At 43.7% G+C, this 20461-nt stretch overlaps 1 protein-coding gene across 5 annotated transcripts in view; it reads left to right on the top strand.

The window, feature by feature from the left end:
* The window catches only part of TJP2 (tight junction protein 2), a 128641-nt gene that overhangs the window by 16045 nt on the left and 92135 nt on the right, over positions 1-20461 (top strand). Inside the window, exons 1-2 of one of the 5 annotated variants that reach the window (XM_086684969.1) lie at positions 5599-6009; positions 15036-15156. The exons of 1 other annotated variant lie outside the window; for it this stretch is intronic. In XM_086684969.1, the coding sequence (XP_086541095.1) occupies positions 5894-6009; positions 15036-15156 (237 nt within the window). In that variant the 5' untranslated portion in view covers positions 5599-5893. Of the gene's footprint in view, positions 1-5598; positions 6010-15035; positions 15157-20461 lie in introns of those variants that run through there. 3 more of the 5 variants (XM_086684965.1, XM_086684964.1, XM_086684970.1) reach the window with 3 other exon arrangements.

Below are 20461 nucleotides of genomic sequence, written 5' to 3' on the forward strand. Positions count from 1 at the left end.
CGGTGTTCTAAATTTTGTGCAATGCCTTCTCCCTCATCTGCGCCCAGGCAAGAGGACTGCCAGAATCCTACAACTCTAGGAGCAGATTAGAAACGTAACATGAACACGGTTTCTACCAAAAACAACAGGGAGCAGATTTCCCACACGTGCGGAGTGGAAAGTTAATTTCTTTGGAATGAGGAATCCATGAATTATTGCATATGCGCGTTATTTGGGAGCAACAGTTCATTAAGTGATTTTAATGTTGGCTATTAATTGTTAAGTAGCAGAGGCTAAAAATCTGGGAACTGTTGTAAGGGAGAACTTCCCTAGTTGGTGGGTACCACCCGAGCTGAGCCCCAAGACCCTCTGTTCTCTTTTTCACGATTTCCATCACTCACTCCAGCCCCTGGGTTCTTGTTACCTTCAGCCAGCCTGTTTTGCAGCCCGTTTTTTTCCTACAAAACCACTCAGCCTTGGGCTTTTCTCTTTCACTGTGTGTTGAAGGAAGTTATAGCTGCAAGGGAGGGTCAGAAGTTTGTAAGTGCACCTTGTTCTTGCCTGCAGAGAAATGAGGATAGAGGAAGGTTTCTTGAAGAGGTCTTTGGGAGAGGAAAAAGGACAGATGTCAGGGGTGAAAGGGAGGGAGGGACAACATGATGCGCATTGAATGCACCCCTGTATTGCGATCTCATTCCAGTTTTACAGGTGATGAAATAGGTTCAGAAGGGTCAGGTAACTTGTTAGCGATCTCAAGGTGTTAAACAGCAGAGGTGGGATTCAGATCAAGCCTTCCCGTTGAAACACAGCTCTCTGGGGCTGGTATACGTGGGCACCATGGGACGCTGGGAGGATGGCTTCTGCCTGTCACGCCAGGCGAACCGGGAGGGGGCAATGCAAGAAATAGAAAAGGGAGGGGGATGCAAGAGGAGGCCTCAGGCTGGGCAGGGGCGCTATTTCAGATATCGGTTTGGGTGGAAGGACAGGATGAGAAGGACAGATCTGGTGGCATCCAGTTGAAGGCGATGGTTTAAATAAACTCAGTAGCGAGTGCATTCTGAAGATGGCTGTGAAGAGGACAGGCTGGTTTGGGCAGAGGCGGGTGAATCTAGGGGAGCCACAACTAATCTCGAACACTTTGGTAATTCTTTTACATCCTGTGGCCTGTTTTTCTTAGTGTTCTGGTAAGTCAGCTGAATAGCAAATATGTAGATATGTGTGTGTGTGTGTGTGTGTGTGTGTGTGTGTGTATGTAGATGTAGATAATATGAAGACATTAAGGGGACAGAAAATATGACTTGCATAAAGTCATATGGTTTATTTGCAGTAAAGCTTAGAAAAAAAAAAAGAAAAATAGCTGTTTCCCTGACTCTTCTATTTTAGCAAAGGCTTTTTCCAGCTCCCTGAAAAGGAGACCACACCCTATAAAACAGCCCATTTGGGGCATCAGTTCATTTCCATTTTTATACTTCTAAAGAAACAGTTAAAACACCCAGTGAAGAAGGATGTCCCCTGGTTTTCCTCTGGCAGAAATAAAGTAGAAATAACCAGTTCAAAGGGAACGTCAGTCCGATCTGTGTACTTTTATGTTCAACTTTAATCATTCAGATTTAAGTATCCTTGATTATCGTGACTTAAAAGCTCTTTTTGGATCATGTAGACGTAGACATAAAGTCATTTTTTAAATAGGTAAGTGATTTTTAAGCAGACAGCTGTAGTTGTAAAGAGTTTCTAGAACTCTAAGGGAATCAACTAAATAAATCCATATTTCTAAAGAATTTCTAGATTTATAAAGAAAATGATATAAAGTACACATCTGGATGGGGTATTTTGGCTACATTTGTGCTTTCTGTGCTATTGTCCATTATGAAGGTGTTCACACAAAGATGACATTTATTTACTTATTCATTTATTTTTAATTTAATTTTTTATTTTTAAAAATTTACATCCCAATTAGTTAGCATATAGTAAAACAATGATTTCAGGAGTAGATTCCTTAATGCCCCTTACCCATTTAGCCCATCCCCCCCCACAACCCCTCCAGTAACCCTCAGTTTGTTCTCCATATTTATGAGTCTCTTCTGTTTTGTCCCCCTCCCTGTTTTTATATTATTTTTGTTTCCCTTCCCTTATGTTCATCTGTTTTGTCTTTTAAAGTCCTCATATGAGTGAAGTCATATGATTTGTGTCTTTCTCTGACTAATTTCACTTAGCCTAATACCCTCCAGTTCCATCCACGTAGTTGCAAATGGCAAGATTTCATTCTTTTTGATTGCAGAGTAATACTCCATTGTAAATATATACCACATCTTCTTTGTCAATTCATCCATCGAGGGACATTTGGGCTCTTTCCATACTTTGGCTGTTGTGGATAGTGCTGCTATACACATGGGGGTGCATGTGTCCCTTCAAAACAGCACACCTGTATCCCTTGGGTAAATGCCTAGTAGTGCAATTGCTGGGTAGTAGGTTAGTTCTATTTTTAGTTTTTTGAGGAACCTCCATACTGTTTTCCAGAGTGGCTGCACCAGCTTGCATTCCCAAGATGACAATTTTTTTAAATGGATAAATAAATGATAAAACTGAACACTCTCATTTATGGAAGGAAAGCAAATTCTTTCTTAACTATTTGCTAAGGCAGAATTCTTTTCCTCATGAAAGACCCAATTTGAGTTTTGCATGAGGTCATCATAGATTAGAATCACTTCGTAAGGGGTTATGTTAAATGTGTAAAAAATTCCTACAGAAAAAGAAACTTTATTTTTAAAAATTTTTTTTTTCAACATTTATTTATTTTTGGGACAGAGAGAGACAGAGCATGAACGGGGGAGGGGCAGAGAGAGAGGGAGACACAGAATCGGAAACAGGCTCCAGGCTCTGAGCCGTCAGCCCAGAGCCTGACACGTGGCTCGAACTCCCGGACCGCGAGATCGTGACCTGGCTGAAGTCGGACGCTTAACCGACTGCGCCACCCAGGCGCCCCAAGAAAAAGAAACTTTAAACAAAACGTGCCGTTTATGAAGTTTCGTGTCACTTTCACCCAAGTAAAACAGCTTCTACCAGGTAGCAAGTTTAACTTGATTTTTTGTCGCTGTTGTGAAGCTCAGGTTTCATTTCTTACTTTGATAGGGCAGCGTAGTAAGTTTTATCACGCGTCATTAGAAATACAATTTGTCAGAACAAAGACTGTTGTGTAAGTATAATTACATCTTCCTGTATGATTAAATGAGGGCTGTATTGTAGCTTTTCTCAGCCGCGGCAGCTGTAGCAAACCACGTTCAGCCCATAAAAGAATTCCTGTGACTAACTGGTACTAATTGTTTACAGAACCGCCAGTGGGAGTAATATTCATGAACACTCTGGAAATGAAATATCCCAAGACCAAGAGGTTTATCCCTTGTTGTCACCACTCTGTAGTGGTTAGATTATATTAATTGTATGTCCAGGCCAAGTGAAGCGGGAGTTCTTAGTTTTTTGTTGTTGATATGGAAAGGTAACTGCATTCCTGTGTTTGGGCCTCTCATCTTGTAAATGGGAAACTGAGGCTTCAAGAGCTGTTGAAGGCTTATATAAGTCACTGACTTTTTGGCTCACACACCCCTATCACATTTTAAAGGACACCCTACAATATATATGAATACACAGTAATTTCTAAATGGCATATTTTAATGTAACTTAAAGTATATTAGTTCTCAGGGTGCCTTGGTGGTTCAGTGGGTTAAGCGACTGACTCTTGATTCGTCTCAGCTCATGATTTCATGGTTTGCGAGATTGAGCCCTGTGTGGACCACACTCCCTGCTGACAGTGCAGAGCCTGCTTGGGATTCTCTCCCTCCGTCTCTCTCTGCTTTTCCTCCTGCTCTCTCTCTCAAGAATAAATAAACTTAAAAAAAAAAAACCCAAATTAGTTCTCAAAGTATTATGACTATTTAAAAATAAACACTCAAACCAAATTTTTAACAGACAAGAGAAAAAAGGAAATAGATGGTTTAATATTTTTTTTCCACACCCCAAAGATTTTTTTTATAAGTTTATTTATTTATTTTTGAGAGAGAGACAGAGAGGGAGAAAGTAGGGGAGGGGCAGAGAAAGAGGGAGAGAGAGAATCCCAAGCAGTCTCTGCACTGTCAGTGCAGAACCCGATGTGGAGCTCGAACTCACAAACCGTGAGATCATGACCGAAGCCTAAACCGAGAGTTGGATGCTTAACTGACTGAGCCACCCAGGTGCCCCTCCACCCCAAAGATTTTTGATGTGTACACCCTGCTTTGGAGACTACTGATTTAGGCCATTCAAGTTAAAAACAAAAACAAAAACTAAGAAACTTGCTGTTGAGGAGAGAATCTGTAGAAGAAAGGTTCAAGATTTAGGGGGAGGGGGTAGAGTTTGGGATACTTACTCACTATGGATATCTAGGTTAATCAGGATTAACACATAATGCCTCCCTCTGTTTTGCTTCCCTTTTATATAGGAGTCTGTTTAGACAAGGAACAGCCCAGCTCCTCGAGCATATTCACTGGGAAAAATATAGCTTGAAGAAGTCAGGGAGTGGCTAAGTCAGAACTTTTTCAGAGTGACAGAAATGCAACTAAAACTAAATTTCACAAAAGTCAATCTATTAGCTTGGATAAAAGTGTACCTGGGATCTGCCGGGATGATCGTGGCCTTAGACGTGGCTGGGTCCAGAAGCTCAGCTGATCTCATTGCATCTCTGTTGATACAGCTCTTCCTAAGTGCACTCGATGAGCCCTCGCACTGTGGCGGGGAACATGAGTGCCGACAGTCCTGGTGTCCCGTCTCCCCTGGTCAGCAGCTCTGACAGGAAAGGGGCGTTTCTTTCTGAATGTCATATTTTCATCCCAGGGAAGACTGGCCCTTGTGAACCATGACTCATTAGGTGGGCTACTGTTAAGGACATCCCACCTTTAACCCGTGGAAAGAGGGCTAGAAAGGCCCTCCGAGCTGAGGGGAGACATTTACAACTACAAGGATGGGACAGGGTCTGAGCATATCCAGACAATATACTTTCACGCTATGAGAGCTCGCCTGTGTTGCGTTATAGAGGTATTTAAAAAGATATTTAAAGGGGTGCCTGGGTGGCTCAGTCGGTTAAGTGGCCGGCCGACTTTGGCTCAGGTCATGATGTCTCGGTCTGTGAGTTCGAGCCCCGCGTGGGGCTCTGTGCTGACAGCTCGGAGCCTGGAGCCTGCTTTGGATTCTGTCTCCTTCTCCCTCTGCCCCTCCCCACCTGTGTTCTCTCTCTCAAAAATAAATAAATGAAAAAAAAAAAAGATATTTAAAAACAACAACAACAACCCAAACAGAATTGTTTTTCTATTAACTAATCTTTGCTATTGACTCAAGCAAAGAGTTTATAGCCTTTGGAAATGTGTGCTATAAAATGACAACCGGAGCTCCTTACTTGTCAAAGCGCAGCGTTTTGAAGAGAGGTATTTGTAGAAGGAGCAAATCAGCTTCTGATTTTAGTTCATCCAGAGGCCACGCGGGTTTTTTGGACCAATTATTTCCAGACCTTGAGATAAATCACCTCCTGTGCCATTAGTACTTGAAGGATTAGCGGCCTCAAAGATTTATGTGTGGATTAATTGGGGAGTGTACGTTAGATTGCTGTGTTTAGAACCACGGTTGTCCTGCAAGTCATTTTCGTTAGTGCTTTAGTCAAAATTCTTTAGCCTTATATAATACTGACGTTGCAGGGAAATCCGAACGAGCCCTTTCTTTTTTTATTTATTTGTGGCTTGGCCTCAGCCTGCACTCTAGAGTTTAATAGCTCGCGGTAGGGGTACACGGAACATGTAGAAGCACAGGGGCATCAGGTAGTGCAAAGATTACTTCATTTGCTTCAGCTGAACGGTGCCCGAAATTGACATGACCTTGTACTGAGAGAGACAAGATGAGGTACAAGAAATACATGGCTATTCTGGAAGCCGCGGTTGGTATCACCCCGCTTAACAAAAGGGAGCTTCTCCCTGAGAGCAGAAGACATGTCAACCTCTGGCAGCACCCCGGGTAAGCAGAGGAGACCAGAAGATGCTTTGTCTGTGTTTGGGTGAGGGGGGCGGGTTCTAGGTGGAGAAAAGGGTCATCCGTGTCCTGAGGGTCATAGATGGCGAATTGGTCATGGAGAACCTGTTTCTTCCTGGTAGACAGGGCCTTGCCAGACTGAATTAAAATAGTTAGTAATAAAATTCATGGTAATAATAAGTTTCAGAAAAATCCTAGTCTAACAGCCAAGAAGATGAAGTCATGCGTATTTTTACATTCAGATATTTTAATCTTCTGATTTTGACGTTTTTAAAAATATGGCCTGTATGTGTGCGTGGCAATTCTCAAAGATGAAGTAAGTGTGCCTTATTATTTTTTTTTCCCTACAATGCAAGTATTTTTCTGACTAAAGTGTACATGTGGAATGTTTCAGGTAAATACTTTTTATTTTACTTGACATGTCTTTCTAATGCCCCACTAATTGTCCATGCTGAAGAAGGGTTTAGATGTTCCTTTTTGAATAGAGGCCTCAATTCCTGCTTTCTTCTCTAGAGTCCCTTTTTTTAAGTGTCTTTTACACATTGAAGAGAAGTTTAATTTAAGGTGTCTGTAAGGCAGATAGTATTTTTAGGGACTGAACTGAATTTTTCAACTGTATGAACCACACACATTGGCACTTACTCAAGGGTCAACTTGAGATATCTGTGGAGCTAATGATACTTCTTTGTTAAAAGTGGAAAGTCACTAGCTTATTTAAAAAAAACTTTTTTTTTAAATTTTTGTATTTTTTGAGAGAGAGAGAGACAGAGAGAGCAAGCAGCAGAGAGGCAGAGAGAGAAGGAGAGAGAGAATCCCAAGCAGGCTCCGCGCTGTCAGTGTGGAGCCTGATGTGGGGCTTGAACTCATGAACCGTGAGACCATGACCTGAGCTTAACCAACTGAGCCACACAGGAGCCCCATCCCTAGCTTATTTTTGTCATAGAAACAATACACATTCATTAGAGAAGATTTAGAAAATATAGGGAAAAAAGGGGCAAAATCATCCATAGTCTCATCTCACTAAGAGAATTATTATAATCATTTAGGTCAGTAGTTTGCAATGGAGGGAAGGAGGGAGGACATTTGGCAATGTTTGGGCACAATTTTTTTTATATTAAATATAATTTATTGTCAAGTTGGTTTCCATACAACACCCAGTACTCATCCCAACAGGTGCCCTCCTCAATGCCCATCACCCACTTTCCCCTCTCCCCTACCCCCTATCAACCCTCAGTTTGTTCTCAGTATTTAAGAGTCTCCTATGGTTTGCCTCCCTCCGTCTCTGTAACTTTTTTTGCCCCCCATCCCCTCCCCCATGGTTCTCTGTTATGTTTCTCAGGATCCACATATGGGTGAAAACATATGGTATCTGTCTTTCTCTGCCTGACTTATTTCACTTAGCATAATACCCTCCAGTTCCATCCATGTTGCTACAAATGGCCAGATTTCATTCTTTCTCATTGCCAAGTAGTATTCCTTTGTATATATAAACCACATCTTCTTTATCCATTCATCAGTTGATGGATGTTTAGGCTCTTTCCATAATTTGGCTATTGTTGAAAGTGCTGCTATAAACCTTGGGGTACAAGTGCCCCTATGCATCAGCACTCCTATAGCCCCTGGGTAAATTCCTAGCAGTGCTATTGCTGGGTCGTAGGGTAGTTCTGTTTTTAATTTTTTGAGGAACCTCCACACTGTTTTCCAGAGCGGCTGCACCAATTTGCATTCCCACCAACAGTGCAAGAGGGTTCCCGTTTCTCCACATCCTCGCCAGCATCTATAGTCTCCCGATCTGTTCATTTTAGCCACTCTGACTGGTGTGAGGTGATATCTCAGTGTGGTTTTGATTTCTATTTCCCTGATGAGGAGTGACGTTGAGCATCTTTTCATGTGTCTGTTAGCCATCCAGATGTCTTCTTTAGAAAAGTGTCTATTCATGTCTTCTGCCCATTTCTTCACTGGATTATTTGTTTTTCGGGTGTGGAGTTTGCTGAGTTCTTTATAGATTTTGGATACTAGCCCTTTATCCAATATGTCATTTCCAAATACCTTTTCCCATTCCGTCGGTTGCCTTTTAGTTTTGTTGATTGTTTCCCTTGCAGTGCAGAAGCTTTTTATCTTGATGAGGTCCCAATAGTTCATTTTTGCTTTTAATTCCCTTGCCTTTGGAGATGTGTTGAGTAAGAAATTGCTGCGGCTGAGGTCAGAGAGGTTTTTTCCTGCTTTCTCCTCTAGGGTTTTGATGCTTTCCTGTCTCACATTCAGGTTCTTTTCATCCATTTTGAGTTTATTTTTGTGAATGGGGTAAGAAAGTAGTCTAGTTTCATTCTTCTGCATGTTGCTTTCCAGTTCTCCCAGCGCCATTTGTTAAAGAGACTGTCTTTTTTCCATTGGATATTCTTTCCTGCTTTGTCAAAGATTAGTTGGCCATACATATGTGGGTCCAATTCTGGGATCTCTTTTTTATTCCATTGGTCTATGTGTCTGTTTTTGTGCCAATACCATACTGTCTTGATGATTATAGCTTTGTAGTAGAAGCTAAAGTCTGGGATTGTGATGCCTCCCGTTTTGGTTTTCTTCTTCAATATTACTTTGGCTATTCGGGGTCTTTTGTGGTTCCATACAAATTTTACGATTGCTTGTTCTAGCTTTGTGAAGAATGCTGTGTTTGGGCACAATTTTGGCTGTTATAACCTAGGGGGTTGCTTCTGTTATCTAGTGGATGGAAGCCAGGAATGCTGTCCAACATCCTAAAATGAACAGTACAGCCCCTCTACCCCCAAAAGTGAATTATCCAGCCCAATGGGGTGCCTGGGTGGCTCTGTCAGTTGAGCATCTGACTTCAGCTGAGGTCATGATCTCAGGGTTCATGAGTTCGAGCCCTGTGTTGGGCTCACTGCTGTCAGCACGGAGTCTGCTTTGAATCCTCTGTCCTTCCTCCTCTCTCTCTGCCCCTACCCCACTCATGCTCTCTCTCTCTCAAAAATAAATAAACACTTAAAAAAACAAAACAAAATAAAACAAAAACTTAAAAAAAAATTATCAAGCTCCAAATGTCAATAGTGCTGCTGTTGAGACATTTGATTTAGTCAGATTTTCTTCCCATATGTAAAAAGTAGTTTTTATTAGAAACACATTAGATGTTTCTTTAAGAAATGTTAGGGATGCTTCAGAATGGAATCCTGAGGCCTCATCATCATTATTAATTATTTTACAGTTGTCTCGAGGAGGGAAGGAAGTGTATATATGTGCCGAGAGGGCAAGGGGTATGTAGTGACTCTGGGAGTCCATGTGGGTTGATGTTTAGTGATGAAGACATTCTGTAATGACCAAATTGTGACTCTTCAAGTACCCCCAAGAGGTTGGGCTTACTGGGGTCGGACGTTTGTCCTAGAATGGCAGAAGTTTACAGCCGGGAGGACCTCCTGTCAGGGATGGCAGACAGGTCTCCGATGGCTTGATGAAGCTAGGTGATGTGCGGGCTGCTCGTAGCGTCAAGCTGGGGAGGCCCCCAGGTCAAGTCTGGGCTTAGCAGAGAAGGGGTATTGTGACTGACGAGAGATACTTGTTCTGGACAGAATAATACAGGAAATTGGAGAGACGCAATGTGTGGCCTATATTGTCATCATTCCTTAATTCTAATTTTAGTCTTTGATTTTTACAAGTGTGGACGGAGCCTCTTTTGAGTCATCACGGTCGAGGGCTTGGCCCTCAGACAGCAGGTGGATGTTCTTAGTTTCTGGCTCAAGATCATTCGTTATAAGGGATTTTCCCTAAACCCACGCAATTCAGATGTGTACATTGATTGCCGCATTATTCATTTCTTTTTGGAGATAATCTTTTGTAGCCATTGGAATGAGTAAGTGCCTTAAGTAGAAACATCTCTGCTTCTCCTCGTTTCCCTAAGTCAAGGCAAATAGAAGTCAAACTATTTGTTCCAAATGATTCTTTTTTTTTTTTTTTCAACGTTTATTTATTTTTGGGACAGAGAGAGACAGAGCATGAACGGGGGAGGGGCAGAGAGAGGGAGACACAGAATCGGAAACAGGCCCCAGGCTCCGAGCCATCAGCCCAGAGCCTGACACGGGGCTCGAACTCCCGGACCGCGAGATCGTGACCTGGCTGAAGTCGGACGCTTAACCGACTGCGCCACCCAGGTGCCCCACCAAATGATTCTTAATAAAGGAAGTTGGATGCTCTGTCTCCCTTCTCTCTCTCCCTCTCTTCCTCATTCTCCCTCCCTCTCTCTCTCCCTCATTCTCTCTTTAAAAAAATTTTTTTAATGTTTATTTATTGTTCAGAGATAGAGAGAGACAGAGTGCAAGCAGGGAAGGGGCGGAGAGAGAGGGAGACACAGAATCCGAAGCCGGCTCCAGGCTCTGAGCTGTCACCACAGAGCCTGATGCGGGGCTCAAACCCGCAAACTGCTAGATCGTGACCTGAGCCAGAGTCCGACACTTCACCGACTGAGCTGCCCAGGCGCCCCTCTGTCCGTTTTTTAAGAGAACATTCCCTTAAGCCTGATGAAATGGTGCTGCATCACAGAACAACGAGATCTTTCTTGTATCTCTAAATACTTTGAGCTCTTTACACACACACGGACTAAACGTTGTTTTGCTGGTTCTCATTCTTTTGTTTGCTGACTCCCTCTTCACCTAACACAGTCTTCCTTTGGACATCTTCATATACCTCACTAAGTAGTCAACTCTCCTTTCCTGGAGATCCTAGGAGGGGTTATCTCCTGCTGATGAATTTCACCAATCCATTCCAAATCTTTCAGGGTCACTTTGATGTCTTATTTTTCACATTTGTATGGACATATGAATTTCTGTTAAAATGCAGATTCTAATTCTGTAGGTAGGGTGGGGCCCGTGGGTCTGCATTTTAACAAGCTTCCAGGTGCTGCTGTCAACCCAGGTGATGACCAGTCAGTGGTCCAGGCGATGTTGATGGTTCAGTCCATGAACCACACTTTGAGGAGCAAACGCCTAGAGACATGCTCTCCGTGAGCATGCTTGCTTTCCTCTTGACCTCAGACTTTTCTGATCTTCCTGAGGGCTTGCCGTCCCCATGCCTCCCTCCTCTCTGCCGTCGTTAGAGATGTCAGTGGTGAGACGGCAGGTGGCTGGCGGTGCTTGTGTGGAGGGAAATCTGCCCTCGAGCATCCTGACCAGAGATCCCCGTTGGGCTGGTTGAGTAGACAGTGAGGCTGGTATTTTTTTTCCAAGAATTCAGGCCCTTTCATTCTTTTTAAGAAATATTACAATTGCTGCAGCATGTAATACCACGTAGTATTCAAGAACAGCTGCTTTTGCATTTTCAAACATAATTGGAAGTCAGGTCATGATTCAGTTTTCAAGACCTCAAGGAATTCATTCACGCCAACGCCCTCCTCCTTTGACTTGAGTACTTTGTCTTGCTGCCTGCAAACAGGGCTGTGCTTGGACTTCTCTCTGCAAACTGTAGTCACATGACAGAACAGAACAACCAGCTACCAACCAATGACTGTGTGTTTCAAGTTCACTGAAGCACAGTTCCGATTACTTCTGCACGCGCACATTCACCCCAATGCCCGCCACATGATAGGTGCTCAGCAAATAGTTGCCAGTGCTTAACTTGGCTTCAGCATAGCTGCAAATAAAGGGGAAAAAAGTGTTTAGGGGGCCCTCGGGCGGCTCAGTAGTTTGAGTGTCCGACTCCTGATTTCAGCTCCGGTTCTGGTCTCACGGTTCGTAGGATCGAGCCTTGCATCAGGCTTTGCACGAGCCGTGGGAAGCCTGCCTGGGATTCTCTCTCACTGTCCCTTCCCTGCTTGTGCTTGTTCATTCTCTCTCTCTTTCAAAATAAATTTTAAAAAATGTTTAAAGGGATTGACATTCAAACACAAAAAATACTGATCCACCTATGGATTTTCCTTTTAAAATTTGTCCAGTTTTTTTTTTTTTTTTTTTTTTAGTGTTTATTTTTGAGAGAGAGAGACAGAGCAAGAGCTGGGGAGGAGCAGAGAGAGAGGGAGACACGAAATCTGAAGCAGGTTCCAGGCACTGAGCTGTCGGCACACAGCCCAACACTGGGCTCAAACTCACGAACTGTGAGATCATGACCTAAGCAGAAGTCGTTCACTTAACCAACTGAGCCACCCAGGTGCCCCTAAAATTTGTCCAGTTTTTCAGTGCTAACTCATGTTACCTGACATTAATTTTACATATCTGCCAATACTATTGGAAACTAAGAATATAATTTAGTTCTTTCGCAAGCTATTATCAGATTTAAAAGTAGCCCTAGTCAAAGTACCCCTAGTCAATGGTAGCGTATTTTAGAAATGGTTGATTGTTATTGGTGGTTCCTATACAGTCAAAAACCTTGGGACTATTATAAAAGAAAGGTAAAACCAAGATGTTTTAGAAATGCAAAGATTCAAAACAGTTAAAAAGCAATCTGCTTCAATACAAGAAACAAGCACTTTTTGTGGCTGATACCTGTAGAAAAATGTCGTGTTAAGGCCAAAAGCATGACCAAGCCCATCTTGATTTGCTGGCCACTTATTTATCTTTGGAAGTAATAATAGAAACCAGGCATGGGCTGGGCTCTAATCCTGTGGCTTGCTTTGTAGGCTGTCCAGATGGCCTTGCCTTAGCCAGTTCCTACATTTCCTGCTGATCCTTGCAGGAGAAGGGAAATGTGTCCCCTGCCTGCACAAATAAAATCGACACTATCTTTTATTTCTATTTCATTGTGTAGACAGGGTTTTGCACAGACACCACAATATCACTTTGTCTCGCAAGCGCAAGCAGAAGAGTAGGTCCAGAACACTCGAGAAGCCACATTCTTCCTCCCACTGACGTGACTGCCCTGTGTGAAGCTGCCAGGGCCCAGGCCTCGCCCAGAAGTGAGCTTGCCTCCCTGTGTGGTTTGAAAGGCATATGCAGGCTTTTTTTTTTTTTTTTTTTTAAGTTTATTTATTTCTTTTGAGAGAAAGAGAGAGAGAGAGAGAGAGCACGTGCGTGTGTGGGGGGGAGGGGCAGAGAGGGAGGGAGAGGGAGAATCCCAAGCAGGCTCCATGCTGTCACTGCAGAGCCCAACATGGGGCCTGAACCCATGAATTGTAAGATCATGACCTGAGCCAAAATCAGGAGTCGGACCCTTAACCGACTGAGCCACTCAGATGCCCCCATATTCAGGATTAATAAAAATGTGCAGAAGGGATGTTTCTTGGATTTTCTTAGAATGAGGGGTAAAAAAAAAAAGTGCCATCTTTTTTTTCTAATATTTTTTTAAATGTTTGTTTATTTTTGAGAGAGGGAGAAAGACAGAGTGTGAGTGGGGGAGGGGCAGAGAGAGAGGGAGACACAGAATCTGAAGCAGGCTCCAGGCTCTGAGCTGTCAGCACAGAGCCTGATGCGGGGCTCGAGTCCATGAACCGTGAGATCATCACCTGAGCCGAAGTTGAGCCACCCAGGCACCCCATCTTTTTTTAAATAGGTACATTAAAATTTTTTTTTTTTTAATTTTAGAGAGAGAGAGAGAGAGAGAGATCGAGGGAGAGGGGCAGAGGAAGAGGGAGAATCCCAATCAGACTCCATGCCCAGTGCAGATGTAGGGCTTGATCCCACGATTCTGGGATCATGACTTGAGCTGAAGTCAAGAGTTGGACACTCAACCGACTGAGCCAACCAGGTGCCCCAATGCCATCTTTTCTAATGGTGGGCAATCCATAAATATAAACATAAAGATGAGCCAGTATTATAAATGCTATGAAAAATGAATTTTCTTTTAGTTTAAAATCTTTTCTCTATTGTTTATTTTAAAATGGTAAATTTTTGGACACCTGGGTGGCTCAGTTGGTTGAGTGTCTGGCTGTTAATTTCAGCTTAGGTCATGGTCTCACCAGTTTGTGGGATCGAGCCCCATGTCGGGCTCTGTGCTGACAGTGTGGAACCTGCTTGGGATTCTCTCTCTGCCCCTCCCCTGCTTGTGCATGTCCACTCTCTCTCTCTCTCTCTCTCTCTCTCTCTCGTGTGCTCTCTCTCTAAATAAATAAATTGAATTAAATGATAAAAAATAAAATGGTAAATATTATGTTAAGTGCATTTTACTGTAATTAAACAAACTAGTTTTCTCTAGATGTTTTCTACCCGTTGAGTATTTTTTTCATCTGAAAAGTGAATTCTTATAGGACCTTATTCCTTAGGATGATGGTGCCAAACTTCATTTTCTCCATTTTTTGAAGACTGAAAATACTAGGAGCAGTAATTCCACTCCTAGATACATACCTGAGAGGTATGAAAACTGTCTGCCTAAACACTTGTGCATAATAGCCCAAACGTGGAAACAACCCAAATGTGCACTGGCTGATGAAAATATAAATAAAGTATATCCATACAATGGAATATTACTTGGCCATAAAAAGGAGTGAAATTCTGACACATGCTGCAGCTTGGATGGAACTCTAAAACATTATGCTAAGTAGATGAAACCAGTCACAAAGGTCACATATTTTTTTAAGTTTGTTTTTAGAGAGAGAAAGCGTGTGCAAGTAGGGGAGGCACAGAGAGAGGGAGACGGAGAATCCCAGGCAGGCTCTGCGCGGAGACTGACGTGGGGCTTGAACTCATAAACTATGAGATCATGACTTGAGCCAAAGTTGGACACTTAACCGAGCCACCCAGGCGCCCCCAAAGGGCCATGCATTTTATGCGTTTGTTTATGAAGCATCCGGTACAGGTAAATCTGTAGAGACAAACTTAAATTGGTGGTTGCCAGGATGGGGTGGCCAGGTTGGGGAACCAGGGCAGTGCAGGATGAGGTCTAAGGGGTGCGAGGCTTCTTTCTTGAAGTAATGAGAATGTTCTAAAATGGATTACGGTGATGGTTGCTCAACTCTGTGAATATACTAAGAGCCATGTTATAAATGGCTGAATTGCGCGGTACGTGAATTCCGGTGCATTTCCCAGAATCTCACGGTGCTGGGAGTGACCGTGTTGGATTTTTAAACGCACTGTCTTTTTCAGGGTGCGGAGTGCCGCATTACTGTCATCTCCCTGTGAGTGGGACTGGTACCTGGGCCGCACCTCCTGGAGTGAGCATTCGACAAAGCATAGACGTGTGCAACCTGACAGCCTGCTCTATCAGGTACTTCATTTTTCCTCTCATCAACCTGGTCACTGGCTCTCCTCCTCCTAAAGTTTGGTGTAAATTATTTCACATCCTAGACATAGTCGAGGCCACCGTTTTCAATGTGGCTGATAGAGAAACTGTTCCATATCAGAGAAAATTTAATTGTAATATTTTATTTATCAAGGAACAGAAGCATCGTACCTGCATTTATGGTCTGAATTGTTAGGTATAGCTTTGCCACGGTTGGATGAGAACTAATTGAGATCTTTCCTGGCTGGAGCATATAAGTGCAACTCCTGTGGTTCAGGATAAATGCCTGACAGGGTATGTTAGTGTCTGGGGTTATAGGTCATTCTGGTAAATCATGTTTTTTTCATTATCTTTGATGGAGCAGAATTATGTAACAGTGATAAGCACGTTGCTGCAGATATTAAAGGCATCGGTCACACTGGCTTCCAAAGATTAATTATGTACAAGCTTTTAGTGAAAGAGCTAAGAGTGAGTATTATCTATTTACTGATTCAATTTTAGGTAGGAATTAAATGAGATTTACAAGGTATTAAATTTTATTTGGACAGACGTTGGGATGTATTTGTTCTTAGTTACGCTTTAACCCCTGATTATAGGTCAGTCCATGGCGGCTGGAAGGGGGTTGGAATATTTTTCATGTGCTTGTTTCATAATTCCTGTCTGTTTAAGCTTGCAGCCCCTGCCTGGGTGCATTCTAGCTATGTGTCAGAGCTGGAGTTTAATAGACTGTGAATAGCACACTCCAGGGTGGCAGATGGCTGTTCAAATCCCAGCGTTCCTGCCTTCTAATTGAATGATTTGGGGCACATGTCTTCATGTTTCTGAGCTTCAGATCCTTCATCTGTGAAAACAGTGTCAGTATGAAGGTAAATAAGTAAAGTATAGCAGGAACCAGCCATATGCCAAGGCCTTTCTCGGAGTCTAGTTGTCCAAATGGGGACACCTGCACGGGGGAGCCCTTAGTTTCCACTGAACTGTCAGGGTTTTGTTTGCTGGGATGTTCCCTGTGGAGCTCTTAAAGTTTCCAAACATAGGAAGGCAGATGCTTGCCTGGACTCCAGCAGTGGTTTTCCTGAAACTAGATTTCTGGGTAGGATCTTCTGATTTGGTCAAATGAGCTGGAGGAGCAGCCTGGAGTGTGGCAAAGGGAGATGATGCAGGCATTGTCTGGAGGAGGGAAGGCTCTTTGTGACTCAGAGGACCCCCCTGATAAATACTTCCCTGGTTTTGATTCCCTGTACTAGTGACCACAGGCCCTTTGACGTCAGTTTGTTTTCCCAAGTCAGAGCCTTGTTCTAAAGCTCTTTCCTGTGTAGAAACTTAAGCTTGGCTTTCTGGGATGACTTCGTCTCGGGTGAGCTTGGATGGCGACGGTTTTTTTCCAGAGCATCTCCTGTCACCTTAGTTTCCGATCCAGCAGACATTTATGAAGAGCCAGGCACTGGGCAAAGTGCATTCACCGATGTTGTTTAACCCCAGAATAACCCTGAGAGGGAAGGGGTTATGACCACCTCCCTTTTGCAAATAAAGAAACACTGAGATTCACAGATTTTAAGTGATTTCCCTAAAGTCGCACAGACACTGACTCCCAACTTCAGTGCGATTCCTACCGTCCCGGCTGACTGTGTGACTCTCCAGAGTGTGGGGACTTAGCTCCTCAACTGAGAATAGTAGCAGACTTTTCTCAAGAGCCAGTTCTGGTCCACCGGTGGTGGTTGCCTGGGGTTCAGGATCTTCAGGTGCTGTCCAAGTCTGCCGAAGCAAGCATGTGGTGATCCATTAGCATCCAGTGTCCTTGGGTGGAGGAGGGTGCCTGCAGAGCCTGCCCTTGACCTTGACCTGAGGTTTCTGATATCAGCCTTCTGGAAGGATGTGAGTCTGGGCAGAGTCTCACTTCCTAGACGTGGCTTCTCATTGTTAGGCAATTTAGATACCTCACATTTATCATGGACTCACCCCATTGCATGGGCTTAGAAAAGTCAGTTGAAGGTGAAAACTCGCAACTTTTCCTTCTGTGCACCTGAGAGCCCCTCTGTAGTCCCGTCTCCCCTGGGGCTCCTCAGTCTATCAGAATACTTGGGGAGCTCACCCCAACAGCATAGACCCACACAGTAGTGCTCAGGCTTTAGGGCATCAGAAACTCCTGGAAGGGCTTGATAAAACAGATTCCTGGGTTGTTGTGCGCCCCCCCCCCCCGAGTATCTGCTTCAGTCAGTGTGGGATGAGGCGCAGGGATATGCATTTCTAACAAGTTCCTGGCCAGGCCATTCTTGGTTTCCAGACCACACTTCTGAGAACCATTAACTTAGAAAGCACTTCTACGAGCTGGTTTAGAGCATGGGCTTGTTTATAGACGGTCTCTGTGGGGGCGCCTGGGTGGCTGAGTCGGTTGAGCGTCTGACTTCAGCTCAGGTCGTGGTCTCGCAGTTCGTGGGTTCGAGCCCCCACGTTGGGCTCTGTGCTAACAGCTCAGAGCCTGGAGCCTGCTTCAGATTCTGTATCTCTCTCTCTCTCTCCCCCTCCCCTGCTCATGCTCTGACTCTCTCTGTCTCTCAAAAATAAATAAATGTTAAAAAAAAGATATATATGTAGATGGTCTATGTGGCCACTTTCCCTCCCTGAGGTGAAGGGATTGTTTCCTCAAACCTTTAACGAGCATCTCACACAGAACCTGACGGAAATTAGGAGGAACATAAAGGCTCATCCATGGGGTACTTGGGGGTCTAATTTGGAATCAGTAATTGCATTGCTGTGTGAAAAGGCTGGTATCCACCCCTTTTGGTGGATGTGAGCAGAAGGCCTGAGGCAGTGACTAAGTGAGGTGGGCCTCCTGGGGGAGGTGATATTTGAGAGGCAACTGGAGGACGAAAAGTTGTTGGCTATGTGGGCAAAGGGGGAAAAGGAACTTGGGGAGCAGAGTCTGGACACCCCAGGCCAGGCTAGAAGAAAAGTTGTCGTGTGTGGTGAGAATCCCGCTGTCATTCTAACATGAATGACATGTATCAGAGCTGTAGTAAAAACAAGGAAAGCTTGGGGCACCTGGGTGGCTCAGTTGGTTGAGCGTCCAACTTCGACTCAGGTCATGATCTCCCGGTTCGTGAGTTCGAGCCCCGCGTTGGGCTCTGTGCTGATGGCTCAGAGCCTACTCCACATTCTGTGTCTCCCTCTCTCTCTGCCCCTTCCCCACTCATGCTCTGTCTCTCTCTGTCTCTCAAAAATGAATAAACATAAAAAAAAAAACAACAATGAAAGCTTTATGTTTATTTGTGGGCTCCCCATAAAATAGTTGGTACTGTGATACATGTTTTATCTGCATTGTCTCTTTTATTTTATTTTTAATTAAAAAAATTTTTTAATGTTTATTTATTTTTGAGAGACACAGGTAGGGGTAGAGAGAGAGGGAGACACAGGATCCGAGGCAGGCTCCAGGCTCTGAGCTGTCAGCGCAGAGCCTGACCTGACGCGGGGCCCGAACTCACCAACCATGAGATCATGACCTGTATGCTGAAGTCGGACACTTAACCTACTGAGCCACCCAGGGCCCCCTGCCTTGTCTCTTTGGATTCTCATAACCACCCTGTGAGGTGTAGGTCCAACTATACTCCTGATGGACCTCAAACGAGCTGGCTTCAACAAGGGAGATTTATAGTCCTGGAGGCTGAAAGTCTGAAATCAAGCTGCAGGCAGACGCGTTTCCTTCAGTGGGTTATAAGGGAAAGATCTGTTCTGGGCATCTCTACTTGACTTCTAGATGCACGACTTGCCTCTGTGTGTGTCCGTCTTTGTGTCCAAATTTCCCCTTTCTGGACAGACACCATTGTATTGGATTAGGACCTGTTGAAAATCTCGCCTTAATTTGATTACCTCTATCCAGACCCTGTTTCCAAATACGGTCACATTCTGAGGTGACGAGGGTCAGGACTTCAACATATGAATGTTGTAGGGACACAATACAACCCATAACACCATTTTACAGCTGAAGAAAGGGAGGCTCAGAGGTTTTAGGTAAGTGCCCAAAATCTGTGTAGATCAGAAACAGTTGACTAGTGGTCATAGGTTAAATCTAAGAAGTTAGCAGAACAGGTGCTTGTTGACTTCACAGCTGTGCTCTGTCACCCAGTGCTTTACTGGCTTCTAGCGTTTTCTTTGTTTCTGCCATGTTTCCACAAGGTTCCCTGGGAACCCAGTGGGGTGGAGACCAGGGTGCCAAGCCACTAGCCTGTTAGTTTCTGGTTCTTGAGTTTCTGGATAAGATATTCTTCCATTTCAGTTGTCTATCTTACCTGCTTGTCTGTGGGAAGTTATTAGAGTATATGAAACATTTAAAATTCATGAAAGAAAGGGGCTATCTTTTTCCAGATGATGTGCTCTTTCTGCTGTTAAAATGTTAACTATCTATAAATGCACAGTTTTTCTGAGTATAGCTATTCTATTCTTAAAAAAAAAAATTTTTTTTTCAACATTTATTTATTTTTGGGACAGAGAGAGACAGAGCATGAACGGGGAAGGGGCAGAGAGAGAGGGAGACACAGAATCAGAAACAGGCTCCAGGCTCTGAGCCATCAGCCCAGAGCCTGACGCGGGGCTCGAACTCATGGACCGTGAGATCATGACCTGGCTGAAGTCGGACGCTTAACCGACTGCGCCACCCAGGCGCCCCCAGCTATTCTATTCTTAATGTCCTTCCCAAACAGCCTAAATGTTTGTAAATGATGTGTTAACAATGCGTTAGCCCTTAAACTTGTACCCTAAGTACATTTACTTGGAATTATTTCAGCATTAAGGAACTTAAGCACCTTAACTGTCTATCTATAAAGATTCAGACACATAGTAGTTTTGTTGGTATCCACACAAGAATTCCATATTTTCTTCCCTAAGTATTTAAAATGTTCTAAATACTTATCCAAAGACGTTGTCATTTTAGCAATTCAAGCAAACTTTCATGAGAAACTAGTACACCACTGAAACGAAAGAAAAATAAAAATAAGAAGGGTTCACTCTTACTTTTGAATGCTTTAGCTATAGACTGACATGTTTTCCAAACAAAAATTGGAGCGCGTGGTTTACTCATGAAATCAACAAGACAAAGTGGTGGCCATCTGGCCTATCTCTGGAAATCTGAGATGTCTGCACACTGTTAAGTATAGCACATAGATGAGTAATGCTCAGGCTAGGGTCTGAAACAGAAATGTAATGATACTCCTGCATGTTTGAGAGAATCTGGAACCTAAGAATGGGGAGATGGCTAGGTGCTTTCCAACCCAGAGCCCTATCTGTCTCTTACTTTTCA

The sequence above is a fragment of the Puma concolor genome, chromosome D4, assembly GCF_028749965.1.
Source record: "Puma concolor isolate L17-30 chromosome D4, mPumCon1.1.hap2, whole genome shotgun sequence".
Lineage (NCBI taxonomy): Eukaryota > Metazoa > Chordata > Mammalia > Carnivora > Felidae > Puma > Puma concolor.